The sequence below is a fragment of the Enoplosus armatus genome, chromosome 5 (assembly GCF_043641665.1).
Source record: "Enoplosus armatus isolate fEnoArm2 chromosome 5, fEnoArm2.hap1, whole genome shotgun sequence".
Classification (NCBI taxonomy): Eukaryota; Metazoa; Chordata; class Actinopteri; order Centrarchiformes; family Enoplosidae; genus Enoplosus; species Enoplosus armatus.
The window spans coordinates 6019347-6035735 of record NC_092184.1 but is presented as its reverse complement, the minus strand read 5'-3'; the positions used below and the strand labels follow the sequence as shown (position 1 = coordinate 6035735).

Genomic DNA, 16389 nt, shown 5'->3' with positions numbered 1-16389 from the left:
CATTCCTGTTATTGGCCATCTGCATTTTATCGAGATGTTGACTGTGTTTCATCTTTTGACCCTCTTTCTTTAAGATTTTTAACCAGGTTGTAGTCCAACATTTTGTTGAGTTTTAATTCATTCATCCCAGGTATTTTATTTCTGTTCATTTATTTTAAAGATCTATTTTGTATGTCTATTTATATGCATACTATCTCACTCTTTTGGTTGAATGTGAGAAATAAAGTTTGGAGGAAATGTGGAAAACCAAAAGAAAAGAATATATGCATATAATCGGGAGACTCTTTTTTTCTGTTAAGCAGCAGGAGAAACTTGTTTATGTCCTCTCCCTTTCTATGTTCTTTTCCTCTGGTGTTGCATTATGGTGCTGATGGTGCAGAAATAAGAGCACACCACCCACACCAGAACTAGTTATGACCAAACTTATTTTGTTGAAAATGTGCAGCGCATACAAGACTGACAGTTACTGGGAAGTAATAATGTTATATATAAACACATTTTAATAAAATTTGATGAACATTTATACCTGCATGGTACAAGGAACATGTAGCATTGCTCATTGTTTTTTCACTATTGCACATCTGGCACATTTATCTTATGGTTGCCAATCACTCTGCATTTGTAATGCAGCTCCACATGCAAATATTTTCTATAATTAAAACAACTAATTTGAAGGATTGTGGCTTGTGCAGCCTGGGTCTGTACTGAGAATGGAAAGACATCCTTCATGTGGCTGATTTCATGAGAAAAGGCCACACAAACCAAATACATCAACCAGCTATCACAGTGCACACAGAGACTGACAGCTACATTAATACGAACATTCATACAACAAAAACACCATTGAACTTTCAGCGCTGTCAGAAAATTGCAGCAGTATACAAGTTTTCTACTCAAAATAATGAGACGAGGGTGCTGTAATGAGGGGTGCCTGCAGTCAGAGGGTCGAAGCATGTGGTGGAAACCAAGCTAACTAACAAGCTCACACTCCTCCCATCATTCATCCCCCTAGTGCCTCTTTTATGTACGGACATGCACTGTTTGTCTTGTCACTTTCCGTCCATTGTCCATCCAGGGAACTATCTTTGCACCCATTCATGACCCACTGACAAAATGGAAAGCAGTGTGTGACAGACTGGAGTTATGCCTCTGGGAAATACACGTAAACGTCCTCGCAAACCTACGCAGAGGTTTGCCTACATGCAGCCTGAAGAAGCATAAATCCAGCTGTAGGAGTGATTTTTTTTTCCTGTTGTCTTTGAGGCTCAACTGTCAGGTTAGTTTCTGACAAAGATGCTGGTCACACAGGACGTCTATAACCTAAACTTTACAGGACCCAGTTCTCTTTGACTGGCTGACGCAGTCAGTTGCAGGATAAAACTGCAATGACTGCTGTAAGTGGGAGGCCAGCTGGCAATAAAATACAATTTTAAAGCATGCCTTTGTGTTTTGAGATTGGGGTTGGCAGAGAAACTGATATATCACCGGGGCTGTATAGGAACTGGTTTGGTGATTCAGATTTGTTAAGAGCATTAATTTCAGGCCTGTTGAGCACTAAGGGGTAACTAAAAATCCATTCCCATCACAGAGAAAGACTTTGGTGTTGTAAAGCACACTTGATGTCGCCAGTCTGACATGCTAATTCAGCCTCTGCCTTTGCGCTGTCTGAGCCCCTTTTTAGCCTGTAGTGTTTTACAGTGCTGCTAGGGGGCAGCAGGATGCAGCCATTACCACTGAGTTGTTAGTATAGATACTAGCCTACAACCCATAGAAATCATACAGTATGTCGGCTCAGAAACACAAAGGATTTTGCAGATAGAGGAATTTGTCTGGCCTGAAGTACATCCAGTTCACTCTCTCCAAAGAGTTTGTTTTCTCTTAGTAATTCTCTTAGTATATTAATTGCTTATATTCTTTAATTATGGTACCTGGTCCCTGTATCTCTACACTGTTGTGTAGTGACGCACCCATGCTCAACTCCTCTCCTTTTATCTCCCTCTATCTTTTTCCCTCTGCCTCTGTCGATTCTGTTCATTGTGTTCAAATCTGCTCTTGCACTCAAATTTGTCATGTGCTGTAAATGTCAAAGCAATTTTTTGCCATCTGTGCTAAACTGAATTCGACCAGCTGTGTGACAATTAAAGGATCCCCATCTCTATCTCCTCATTCTTTCCTCTACATTAAGCTAATCTAGCCTACTTACATGCTATGCTTTATTGCTACTTAAGTAATCAACTTGGCTTCATGATGGGGTTTATGATGTGCCGTTAATGGGGGAAAAACACACACTTCTCAATCGAAGTTGTCCCCTGAGTTTTGGCTGGCTTTTCTATTAAAGATTTCTTGTAGTAGGTATGTATTGATCCACCACGGCATTTCACTATATCAGAGAGAGCACAACACTAACAAGACAGCAGGGAGCATTGGGTTGGACAGTTAATCAGGGATACCCATCAAATGTGGCTGTGTGGTGAGTACAGTCTTTACACAGGAACTGAGATGTTAATATAATTCAGCCCCACTCACAATTTCACATCAATTCTTATCATTTTCCTGGAGGGAAGTAAGATGGGTACCAGTAAGCATTCAAAAACTCTAACCTAACTAACCCTAACCCTATGAACACCACATGGACACCTCTGTTGTCGATCAATAGATTAAACAACAATTATAATAACTAGAGACCATCTTGCGATGGGGTTGCACCTGCTCTCGCACCCGTCCACATGTTGATTTTGAAGTAGTCATTACTTCATTATTACATGAGTACTCAGTACTCATGGGTCAGACCACACCCACATACTAACGTACTGGGATACAAACGAATGTGGGCCAGCGGTGTAAAGTCCCTACTTACGGCGTTTTTGCTCGGACCACACTGAGCATCGAACTCTGAGTTCATTTTGATCTCAACTACACACCTGTAAAGTTTCGTGACTTGATCTTGCACGGTTGTGACGCTATCACGTCCACAGACATGTCTTTAAGAATTGTATTAAGCGTTTCATTGCCTTAAAGTCTGACCTTCAGAACAGTGAAAATCACAGGGCAAGCTTTCCCTAATCCTGACAATCAATTATTTAACCAGTCTCACTGGCGCAGGTAAAGGATCACTGTCAGGGTCAACTCTCTCTCTGTTTCTCATCTCTTTCTTGTCTTTCATTTCTATAATAATCTCCTCTGTCTCTCTCTTATCTCTATGCCCCCCACTTCCCTTTCTCCTGCCCTTCAGCGGTAAATCGTCTTTTACTGAACAGCCCCTCTGCCTGCTGAGCTTTGGACAAGCTATCGACTTCAGCATCATAAGCCCAGTAATTAGTGCGTCCCAGGATGAACTGGTGGCGGTATGATAGAGTGAGTTGCTCCATCAGTCACCAGCTCGAAAGTTAACTCTCACTGCTGACTGATGGGAGACCATTAGCACCATATCTGTGGAACAGCTTTACTACTAATAATATTGTTTTAATGGTAAATAGTTTTTTTGGGGCATTTCACAATGTTGAGTGTTTTTTTTCTCTTAACTTAACTTAACTTAACTTAACTTTCTCTTAACTTAACAAATAAAAGGAAACATAATTTGTCTTAGTAAGGTCTTGGACCACCAGAGGGGCTTCAGTTCTCCTTAGCATAGATTCTCCCAGTCTCTGGAAGTCTACTGGAGGGATGAATACCAAAATCTCCCATAGGTTTTTAATTGGGTTGAGATCTGATGGCTGCAAAGGCCATAGCCCATGATTGAGATTATTTTCACTCTCAGGAAACTATTTAGTGAGCCCTCCTGGAAGAGACCTTTCCTGTTAGGATTGAAATGTTTCATTGAACTATAATGGCGATCACTCAGAATAACTTTCTATTGATTTGCAGCGACACTGTTGGTTGGTTTGATACACTGCGGTATCATTCTCTCTCCCATTCCTCTCCTTAAATACACCCTTCTGTTACTGCCATAAATCTCAAACTTGGAATCATCAGTAAATAGGACATTTCACCATCCACAGTAAAATGCTAGTATTTCTTAGCCCACCCCAAGTGTTTGGCGTTGTTTCCCCTCCTGAGAAGTGGTTTAGAAACTGCTGCTTGTCCTCTGAGACCACTACAAGACAGCCTTCTTTTGACAGTACTTTTGCTGATTGGAGTCTTGCGTTCTTTATCTAGCAAATTCTGTATCTGTGATGAAGTTGCTTTTTTTTTTATCTATCAGGGAACTAAGCTTCATGTATTGATCTGATGGTGTGGTCACTCTTGGTCTGCCTGAGTGTGGTTTGGATACTGCCCCCTTAGAAACCTTTTAGTCTAGCCATGATTTGACACTGAGAAAGCCCCTCTTTGCTCAGAATAACCATTTGACTTTGACACTGTTTCCCACTATCACAATGCTACTTAGTAAGCAATGATCTGCTGGAAACTTGAGGCACAGCCATATTTATAACAGGTGAACACTGGCTGCAAGCTGAGTTAATTGAACGAGCCTCCGATCAAATTCACCTGAGTGTCACCTGAACGCATGCTTCAATGGAAATCTGACCTTTTGTACGAAGGAGTTAAGTTGGTCAATGCCACAAATTTGCTTAAATTTGATTGCTGACCTAAAAATAGTGCAGAATCAAAATATTTCTTCTTCATTTTACATGTCCTAACTTTGCGTGTTTTTAAATGTTTCCGAATCCTCAAGCTTTGTGATTATTTTCCATTATGTGAAAATATTTGAGATTTTCACTATATATATATACGTATATATATATTCATAGACACACAAGTGTTGTGCAAGCATTTGATCAAGATGAAGTCTGGATCTGTAAAATGATGTATTGCATCGGTGTGTGTGTGTGTGTGTGTGTGTGTGTGTGTGTGTGTGTGTGTGTGTGTCCACCGTCACCTGCAGCACGATCTTTGTTATTGACCCATTCATTATTAGTCCATCATCTTATATGGCGCTACACATTCTGCCTGTGCAATTTACCATCCACTGTCCAATTGTTGTTCAGTGTGATTTATTATTTCAGCATAGCATCAATACCACTTACCTGCCACTGGTCCCTCACTTGCCCAGGAAGGAAATGGATCACTGAGAGAGAGTAGGACTTGGGCAAGAGCAAACGGCTGTATGTTGCACACATGAGGGGGGCCATGAGGATCAGCATTTATGATTTCCATTAAAGACGAAAGACAGGAATTATTCGTGAACAGGGCTCTCATTCTCCCCCCCCCCACACACTCTCATAACTTCCTCAATGATACAGTTCATTCACCCCCCTCCTCCGTCCTCCTGCCTGGCCCTTTCCTTGTGATTTATACTGAGTCCTGGATAGTTGATCTTTATTCAGCGGGCCTCCAGGCAAGGCTGATAACACCAAGGTCCCTCATCAATTCTGTCCAGCGCCCCTGCCCTGCCTTGCCCCCAGCCGCACCCTTTTCTCTCTCTCCAAATTCAACCACTGAAGATTCGTTTCACTTTCTGTTTGTATTACTTTTCTTTGTGCGCTGAATTCACAAGCAGCCCTACAAGACGTATGTGGTTAGATTACTGAAGAAATGGCTGCAGTTCACAACTGGAGGCAGAGATCCCCTACGGCTTCTGAGTGGACAGACTTGAATAGATGTGAATGGCACTCTCGAAATAGCTGGGCCAATGGGAGAAAGAGATCAGTTGTAAGAATGTTTCTTGTGTAGTCTGCCACAGAGAAAAGCAAGTTAATACCCCAAAGGAGTGAGTTTTCTGTTTCCTTAGACAAACCACTTCTTTCATGGGTATAAATTCTGCCTTTAGGATTTAGGACATTGGCCTCAGCGTTCAGATTGGTGTAATTTTGATGTCTGGCTCCTGTGAAATGGTGAAACATCTGGTATTTCATCTTTCCTGGGCATTTCATATTTTTCAGTTGTCAGAACTGTTAATCTTCCCAGAGTTCAAAGTCAAAGAGATTATTTGTACAAGTCAGAATAGTGCTCAGAGAGAGGTGGGAACCCCACAGGGGCTTTTTCATCGCCTCTAACTACACAATGTAAAACAGTTTTAACCAATTGAGATTTTCATAATTTAGCACCACTTAATGTTAATGAAAATAATTTAAAATTCATACTGAATATTAAATCTTCAATGATAGAAAGTTGCACAGTAAATCTGCTCAGTGAGTCTTCTCGGCTGTTCTTACCAACTCTCATAGCCCTGTCCAGTTATGGTTTTCTCTGGACATACAACCAGAATATTTAAGAAATGTTATTCAAATAATTGTGGCTCTCAAGTTTCTGAGAGTAGCGAGTCATCACAGGAATATGATACAGTACGTGAGGCGTAAAGCTGTACAGCAGAGGCTGGTTCGAACAATGGGCTTATGCAGATATCTTTACATTTACAGTACAGAGCTTTTTGTTTGCTGCCGTCTTTGGCGATTATACAGAAAGGAGACACAGACGGGTTACTCTTGTTTTTCTTCCATGAGATACCTGGGTGAGGATCAGACAGTGTTCCTGGCCAACAGATCAGAGAATTACAGTAGCACAGCTGCTGCCTTGGCTCTATTACAGCACACTGACAGGTGGTGTGTGCACATATGCATTTGTGTGCATAAAGATTGAAACTTGGTAAATGTTGAAGCGAGTAAAACAACTTTGACTGATTTAAATTCAGCATGTTTGCACCAAAGGAATGTGGTAGCACAGTGTAACTAAGAATCCCAAACACAACAATGTACTCGTGTATGACTTTGGCACTGCAGTTGGAAACCTAACTAAACTAACCCTATTGCAAATAGCATTATACATGCACACTTCAGTGTAATTCTTAAAAACGTCCTTTCCCGCTGCTAGTTTGGTTGAAACACAGTTGGTGTGGTATTTTTGGTTAAAAAGTGTCAGGGATCATCTTTCAGCTGTGTTTGTAAAGGCACACTGTTACCTAAACGTTAATGACAAAAATGCTGTGATGCATCTGTAAGAACCATTTTCTGGTATCATATAGCGCTGTTCCAAATAAGTGTGTGTCCTCAGCCCACATTTGATTTATTATTGCTCTAAACACTCCTGAAGTCTTAATTACTCCCCTGATCTCCTCCCTCTGTGCTGCTCTGCTCTCTTTCTCTCTCCCTTGTTTCTCCTTCCAGGTTTAGGAGACTCAGAGGCTGATTAAAAGTTGATGCTCACAGAAATACTGAAAAATGAAACGCATGCAACTTCTGCAGATTTGAAATAAGTTGTATCTGCTACATCTACAACATTTTCGGCGTGTAATTCAAGATGTCCGCCAATGAGAGCAATTTATAAACACACAGGTCAATCCGGGTTAATTGCCTTGGACTATGGTGGCAGCTTGACGATGAAAAGCAATAAACATTGGACTACACAACAACATGACCTATATGATTTTTCAGGAATTTAGAAGTCCAAACACTCTTGAATCTATGTGAAGACCCAGCTACAAAAATGAATCTGGTTGCTGATGCAGGTCTTGTATCTGAGGGCGCTGATTTGGAGCCTGCTGCAGATTCCTTCGATTCATACGAAATGGGAATCAAAGATGCTCCGTCATGGCTCCGTCACACCTTTCTGCTCTCACCCCAACTTGTTAATAGTTTGTCTTTGCCAGGGAGCTGTTGTTGTCCTCTCTGTGCCTCTCCCTCCCCATCACTTGTAATCACAGTACAGATTTTCCAGTATTGATCAGAAAACACTCAGCGTCCTGCCTGCTGTTTTGATTGATTTTTGTGGCCAAGGCCAGATGGTTTTTCACTTTCTACTCCATTCCTCTCCCCCACTGAATGGGAAATTATATGTTAGCTCTCAAGTTTTACTGGTGATAATCAGCAGTTGTTTCTGTGTATGAAGCGTTTTTGTCAGTCATACATTCCAGACAACCAAAGATTTAGTAGAGTTTAGTAGAGAAAGTAGAGGTAGCTCTTTTATTCCATTACTTGAATTATTTTGGTCACATGATCTGATGATTTCAATGAGCAAATTCTTGCGTTTCATCTGCTAATCTGTCAACCTTTCACCCAATCAGTCTATAGTACGGGAAGCCTCGTTTCTGCCTGTTTCTAGTCTTCCATAATTATTTATGGCAGGTTACGTCAGATTGCAGCCCAAATAATCACCATGCTTTCACCACCACCATCACCAAGCCTTCAAGAGCAGTGAAGTGCAGTATGACTTGCTGTCACAGTGCCAAGTACCAATGACGCCAGATGATGAGTCACCAAAACTTTTTAGTTTGTTAGTTTGTTCATAATATGAACCCCTAAATAGCTTCGCAGGAGTTAGTTTTTCCTAAGCACTGTTAGTACTTCACCACTGACCAGGTAGAATAACAGTAATCCAAGAAACGTTTAAGTCTTGAATTAATTTCTGGCGCTCTGGCACCTTGAAACAATTAAGAGTTAATGCTGCCTGGTGCCAAAACTGTGTGTGTGAACTATAAACACCTCAATTTGTAATACACCAGTGACACAGTGCATCTGCACACAATGCAGGCCATGATGATATCAAATAGAAGTTTAAAGTAATTCTTATATATTAGTGCCTTTATCTTCTATCTATACTAGATTGAGAAACTTGAGTGTCACAAATGAGTCACAAGGCTCACTAAATGAAATGTCATTCACCAGTTGTCAATCGCTTTAATGATGCTGCTGAAAGAAGGAAATACACGAGGAGACCATCTCATTTTCTTTACGTGGGTAGATTGTGTGTGGCAGTCTGGGATTCAAATCAACAATCTATTTGTCAGAAGCCAATTGTCTGACTTCCCTTAAAGTCGTCTGAAACATACAGAGTATAGCCCAGCTAAAAGTAAAAACAACAGCAGACTCCATCATTTGTCAGGTTTCTAGATTTCAGATAACTTTGACTGATGCTCTGTCTAAACAACACAGCAGCCCATGATCAGGTGGTGTCCAGTGATCACGTGTGTTACTAGCTGAGGGTTGTAAATTGAGCACTTTATCTGAAAACATTTGAATGTTGTTGGTATTCTTTAATTCTTTAAACGTGATTCAAGGGTTTCTTGGAAAAAGTTTTTATGTAAAAATTATACTAAATAAAATGAATATATATCGGTATGTCATTTTTAGATTTATCACCCAAGTAGCTATGTTATATATGATGTTATCAGCCGCAAAAAGCCAGTACAGATCAGGGCTTTGTGTGGAGACAAAGACCCGTTTTGCTGAAGTATATAGAAGGAGGTTTGTACTTTCAGAGTTTGCTCGTCTATAGGGTAACAAATTGTAAGGCCCCGTCTTTTCTGTGCTGTGTTTCTGATCGTGTGCCTATGTGTTTGCAGGGAGTGACGTACTGTGGGGAAAGCTCTGCCAGCAGTCTGACCATGGCTAACGTCCCCTGGCACCAGGAAGTGGTCGCCTTCGTCCAGCAGCTGGCTGACATGTTGCCTCAGTATGAGATCGCCTGTGAACACGAGCACTCCAACTGTTTGCTCATCGCACACACCAAGGTAAGAACTCGGCTTCAGAGTCATACAGAACTTAACATACCATATCTGCAGCCTGTACCAGTTTAACATGGGGAGCCCTCAGATTTTAGCTATTGCACCATCTTTAAACTGAGCTTCTCAAAAGTGACTATTTTACTATTAGCTTAGTCCTCTATTAAGCGAGAAAAAAATCAGCACATTAATCGATAGTGAAAATAACCGTTAGTTGCAGCCTCAGGGCTTAAGCATTTGATGTAATTAATGTTGCTTACAAGTGATACCCTTGCAGTCATTTCTGTCAGTGATTGTGTTAAGTTCAGTAGACAAACTCTAAAGGAATACCCATACTTTGCTCCAGATTATGTGCCTTTTTCTTTGTTTGATGATAAGCTGTGGTGATCCTGTTTTCAGGTACGTTTGCTACGTCAAATTTGGCTCATTCATTCAAACAAAAAATATATAAATTTAGAAAACACGTTATGGGCCATGGAAGGAATTTCATCTACTGCTGTTAGCTATCAGTGGACCCAGACAGTGGATACTGCATTAGCCTCCCTTCACACATAATAATGAATAATGTGTGACTGGTGATACTCTTTGCATCTGTTGTGATTCTGCAGCAGTTCTTTTCAGACACAAACACACACATCCTTTATCTCCATTTTTATTCAAAGTAGTTTTCCAGACAGCTCAGAAACTCACTGCAGGTTCCTAGTAACACTAAATTGGTGTTTTGATTTAGGCTTATTATTTATATAATTTAGTCTCCTGTCTGCCTTCCCTTCAAAATATGCAACCATCAGAGTGGTTTATTCTGGCTCACCCGCCCCAGAAAGTATCAGTCAGTGGTGGGTTCTGCCAGGGCAACTGTCCGTCAATAATTAATGAATGATGATTAATTGCTGCCTTGACTTTCTCTGACAGAGCAGCCAGCTAGGCACCCACGCCTCCCTATAAACATACATAAACGGTGTGCTCAGTGTGTTATCACAGTTTATTTAAGGACCCAAACTCCCAATGTTCCTTTGTTTTCATGGGACTGCTTACAGATTTATTTACTTCAGTGGTGCCTGTAGACTCTTTCTGGGCCCTCAAGGTCTGGAGGGATAACAGGAGAGAGAAGAAGGCACACGATGAAGTTTTCTACAACACCATGAAATGCTGCACAAGTTACCTTTCTGAGAAGCGAAACAATTACTGGTTTAAACTCATAAGGAACCACAGTTCAGTAGTGTTTTGCTTCTGTAATTCAAGATCAAGCTCTAGTTCAAACTGGATGATTGCAGCACAAATTTTATGAAGTTGCATCAGAATCAGAAATACTTGATTGATCCCCGGGGGGAAATTGTGCATGCAGGTGTCATATGAGGGAATATATATACAGTGCTTAACAAATTTATTAGACCACCACCCAGTGTAAGGTGTTTGCCACCGCTGCCCTAAATTAGTATTAACAGTAACAGTATTGCTGATTACCAAAATATTTCCTGTTTCTGTAATGGTTAATCCACCAGTATGTGCAAACCAAGCTCTTTAATCAAAATGATATCTTTAATGCTAAAATATAATTATTGTTGTTATCCTTGAATTCTCAAATGTACTGTTTTACAAAAAAGCAGAAAAAAATAGTAAAGCACATTATTATTTTTTGATTGAGATGCCAAATGACAGTTATTTACTTGCATTCCTGAACAGAAAAATTTGTTTTGTGGTTGCAAGAATGCAAGCTGTTATCAGGGCCAAAGGAGGTCGTACAAAATATTAAGATTTTTGGTTAATATATGTGAATAAGGACTATTTAGTTGTTCCAGTTTGTTATTTGCCTAATAAATAACAATACAATTTTTAGTTTGAAACAAGTTTTTCACAGATTTCTAAAATATTTGTGTTTTCTCATTTTTATGACAGGTTGTCTAATAAATGTGTTAAGCACTGTATATATATATAATATTTTGACAACAAAAATACATTGATTTGGTGTTGAATGTTTATTAAATAGATATATGTTGCAAGTAAAAAAAATTGACTAACGATGCTTGTGCTTAAAAATGAGGAAACTGGAAATGTGTACAGTAGCACAAATCAAGTTTTTAAAGTTTATGATGCATGACTCTACGATTTATAAAGGCAATGTCTCTAGGGATGACGATGATGGTCCATCGGTCGGAATTTTGCTCCAGACTGAACATCATCATCATCACCATCGGTGATGACACACACACACACTCGCCTGAGACAAAAAGGTGTTTGCCAGTTGTTCACTTAATTCCCTCTGTTTCTTACGCACCAGCAAGGACACAATCAATATTTCACTGAATTGATTTCCACCTTCCTCTGTTCACCCCCCCCCCCCCCCCCCCCCCCCCCCATGTCCAGGACAAACGGTGTCCATTTGTGCAACTGCTTTAGACACCTTATTTCATTTGCACCTCCTCGCCTACAACTGTCAGTATTTCTTAATATACACACTCGAACACTCATTCTCTTCATCTCTTTTTGCTTCCTGCTTTCAGTCACGCAGACTGCGGTATTAGTGCTTGATGCTCTGAAGCAGGATCTATCTGCATGTTAACTAATAGCTCTGGCTGAGCCACCGTGAGAAGAATGAACAGCATTTTGCACTCACTGCGTCTTTTGAGGCTTTTTAAGCATCTATAAAAGCTTTTTTTCCAAGAAAAACCAGATTGGACGGGCTTCAGTTTCAAACACACACACATAGACATTGTACCTCCAATTATGCTTTTTTCCTCTCACTGTGTGCATGTGTGTTTGTCTATATCCATATGTTGATGGATATAGAGACTTGAACAAGTTCTCAGGGTGAGAATACAGTTGTGTTTCTGTTCTGTACCAAGTGTGATAAAGAAGTGCACACACCAGGGAGAACGTGTATCAAGGTTGTTATTATTGTAAAATGAGACGGGGGCAAACATTTTAATTATTATGAAATTCATCATAACGTGGGAGAGATATATGCATAAACTGAAAGAAAACTTTAACATAAAAACTTTGAATGATTCAAATAAAAACAGAATGAAAATAAATTAAAATTGACCATGGGATCCTGACTGTTGTGGTTGACTAACACAGATACTGCTGACTTTCTTTTTTTATATTGACAACCTGTGTTGAATTACTTACTCTTCATTTTTGGGCGAGTTTGAGAAGTGGAGGCATTTTTAGGTTCCTCCTGTGAACGGAGAGTCTGATGTTTTTCTGTTAAGTGTCTTCAGCGTCCTGAATGTCTCTGTGCCGCACAGTCTCAGCAGGAAGAGAATCTAGAATATGAAGTCTGCCAAGTTTTAATGTTAACTTACGTAACAGCAGAGAGAGTTTAAAGCGCATCACAGGAAAGAACATCAGTTCATTTTGTGTGTGTGTGTGTGTGTGTGTGTGTGTGTGTGTGTGTGTGCGCGCGCATCTGCATAGTCAGTCCTCAGATCTTCTAGTTGGATGATATCACTGTTTGATGTAGTCCTTTAAAAGACATATCAGAGCTGTGTGTGTGAGAGATAGAGAGGGGGGGAGGGGGGCCAGTAGCGATGGATCCTTTTCAACCCCCTGGGATCCTCCCATTGATGGACACAGACTCACACCTCGTTTGCCTTTTCTCTCTTTCATCTCCCCTCTTTAGTCTCTCCTTTGCTTCCCTCATCTTTTTTTTTTCCTGTTATTCTCCATCCAGTCTCCTCAGTCCATCCCAGTCTCATTTCACCCAGAGGGCGATGTAATGAAAACAGCGCAGTTAAGACACAAACCTCCCAGAGTCAATCTTCCTGAAAGATCTGTTGACTTACAAATCAGTGCTATCAGTAGACCTGTTGTGTTTGTGTGTTTGGGTATATAGGCTGTATACATGTGGATATGCAGGTGAATACAGATGTGTATGTGTGTAGATGTGTTACACCTTTTCCTGGGTGGATGTTGGTTTTGTGGCTGGTTCAGCAAGCCAAGGTGCAACATGAAATATGTGTCCCTGCATATTGATAAGAGGAGGACATAGGCTTGAAAAACAAATTAGAGTTACAGTTCATAGTCTGAAATAATTTAATTGGCTTTTTATTTGGACAACAACAGCTCAGGGCAGGGTGTGCCATCACTAAACAAAAACAAACATGTATATATGTAAATAGGAAATGTAATTTACAGAGCAGATCACCGTACTGTAGGAGAAAAAGCATGCAGTTTAATTTCTTTAAGACATAAAATGTGATGGTCTTCCATTAGTTCTGTGTGTGTCTGTGAATGTACTGACATCTCATTGGCATGTGCTCATACATGAAGGCACCTCCTGTGGTGCTCAGTGAAGAACCTGTCCTCAGCGTCCTCTGTGATCCTCAGCAAAGACGCTGTTAATAAAAACAACAGGCCATCTTGTTCTTGTCTCAGACAGCACAGCTTTGCTTTGTTGCTTAGAGACTGAAATTGTTTGCCGAGATGCCGGCTGAACAAATATCATCTCTTCTCATTACCAGAAACATTAACTCCCAATAGGCGCTCCTTTCATTTTTTCCCCCCTTTCTCAGGCCTCATTAGCAATACAGCAAGTAGCGTTTCTCTAATGGCTGAGGCAGGCGCAGGGCATCTAAAGGCTAACGCTCAAACTATTAATGCCGTTACTCCCTCAGTGGGCCGTCGTCTCCAGTAGGAAAGTCTTTAACTTGGCAAATAAATGTTAGTCCTTCATGAGTACATTCTGTGTCATTTTGAGTTGCATTTTTTTTCTAGAAGTCAGTGATGTAATGCTCGCTCTTTTCCCCTCCTGTTGTGTGAATTACAGCAGTAGAAGCAGTTTGGTGGAAGTCTGAGAGTTTCAAAGAAGCAAGCCCCAGTGCACACACACGGGGGTCCGGTCAAACCAGCCATGAACCTGAAAGAGCTTTTAAATGCTAAATGCTGAGAGCTAAAGCACAACAGTGGTCCCCAGTGACAGCTTAGCTCCATTTTGCATCCAGTTACTTATCAAAAACTCCAAACAATACCTACAAGTCACCAAGGACCATTTTAAAGATCAAACTTTACTACACGCCGCCATAAACAGCAATACACTTCAGAGGAAAGGTTTGTGTGTAATACCTACTTTGCTTGCTCTCTGTTTCTTCCCGACTTTACAGACAACAAGGGAAACATGGTATTGTATCAACTGGAGAGCACTGTTGCATGCTGGGAAAGTAGAGGTCACACTCTTCACCCCCTGTGCTGGTATGGGAAAACAAGCAGGAGAGAGAGGCAGAATAAAGTTATAAAGGCTTTTTCCTCGCTGTCAAACGCTCAAGCTGTTCCCTCTCTCTCCGGTAGTTAGTGTGCCTCTCACACATAAAAACACACACACATACACTTTTTTCGGCTCCTCGATCTCCTTCTGTCCATTTATTTCCCTCTCTTTTCTCTTCAGTAAGATGGATGGCGAACTGGGTGAAGGAGAAGGAAGCATTGATTGATAAAAGGAGAGATGTGAGGAGAGGGGATGAGGTGGAGCTGGTGAATCCGCAACCATTTAAAGAGGCTAAACTAACAGCATGTTGGTCTTTTTAATCACATCTGTGTGTTTGTTGTTTAAATTCAGAATATGCTCTGAGGGGTGGTCCATTTATTCCTGTGTCTGAGCATATTGCTATGCATCCATTTGTATGAATAAACTTTGATATTCTTTATTAGCTTTTGATTTACAGTTCATGTGCAGGTCCTTCAAAAGTCGATTTAAATTGTCTTCAGGCTGTGAAATGATTAAAATGTTTCAAAGATCTCATTTCGCCTGGTAGAGCAGGTGTCCCATGTACAATGGCTGAGTCCCGGCCCTTTGCTGCATGTCATCCCCTCTCTATCTCCCACCTTTCCTGTCTCTCTGGTATGTCACTGTCAATTAAAGGCAAAATGCCCAAAAAATAATCTTTTTAAAAAAAAAAAGGGATCTAATTTCCCCATCATGTCAAGACAGTTTTATATTTGAAATTTGAAGAGGTCATGATATTGTTTTCTGATTGAGTTTGTTGGGTTTATTTGGCATTAGACTAAGTACACGGATTGAAGACAACATTGGGGGCCATGATAGCAGGTGGATGTGTTTCAAATAATTCATCAGTTCATGAAAAAAATAAAATAATTTCATTAATCAGTATTGAACCGGCCTCTTTCCATTTTGTTGCTTGGTGTTAAATCACTGACACATCCAGTTGGATTGGTTATGGTTTTTATTCTAAGATTTTTCTTAGTTTCTTTATTTTGGTTGTTAAATCTTCCAGGAATCATTACAGATGTCTTAATAAATAGCTTTCCCAAGCCTGCAGGTTTCCACATGTAGATCCACAAGCACCGCTTGGATTACTGCTGCTCGCTCATCTACCGCCTTGTTTCTCTCCCTTCTTTGTGTGTGCCTGCAGTTCAAGGTGGATGGCGAGTGGTGGACGTGGATCGACTACGAGCGTTTCCAGGAGTTGGTCCAGGCTCACGAGGAGAGAGGGGGACAGCAGAGCTTCTCAGCCTTGGACTACATAGCCAAGACTCCCGGCTGGGCTCTGTTCGGAGCCCACGAGCAAGGTTTTGACCCCGCAGACACACGCTTCCAACGACGCAACAAAACCAAAGACATTTCAGGATGCTGATAGATGAGAGAGAGAGAAAAAGAGGTAGGATGATTATCTATAGCAAAAAAAAAGAATTAATAATTAAAGAAAGTAGGGTTCAATGTTTCTTTTTCCATCCTCTTTGAGTTTCAAAGCTTCCTTTCGCTCGACAGCTGCCTCATTCTCAAGTGAACTTAACTCTTTCTCCCTCTTTTCATTTTGCTTCAAGTTGGATCTTTAATTGTATTGGCTCGACCCTCAAGATCAGTCAATTCCTTTACACTAAGTTTCAAGACATTCCCCTTCACATTTACTTTAAGTGCTTCTTTTGTTTCATATATGTGCATTGATCTTTCATACTTCCCTCTTTATTTGAAGGGGTCATTATTATAGATATCAGTGGCT

The 16389-nt window shown here is 40.6% G+C and overlaps 1 protein-coding gene across 1 annotated transcript in view; it reads left to right on the top strand.

Moving 5' to 3' along the window:
- The window catches only part of tyw1 (tRNA-yW synthesizing protein 1 homolog (S. cerevisiae)), a 49645-nt gene extending 33622 nt beyond the window's left edge, over positions 1–16023 (top strand). The window contains exons 15-16 of the mRNA XM_070906224.1: positions 9275–9442; positions 15802–16023. Coding sequence (XP_070762325.1) covers positions 9275–9442; positions 15802–16023 — 390 coding nt within the window. The remainder of the gene's footprint in view (positions 1–9274; positions 9443–15801) is intronic.
- The last annotated feature ends 366 nt before the right edge of the window (positions 16024–16389 follow it).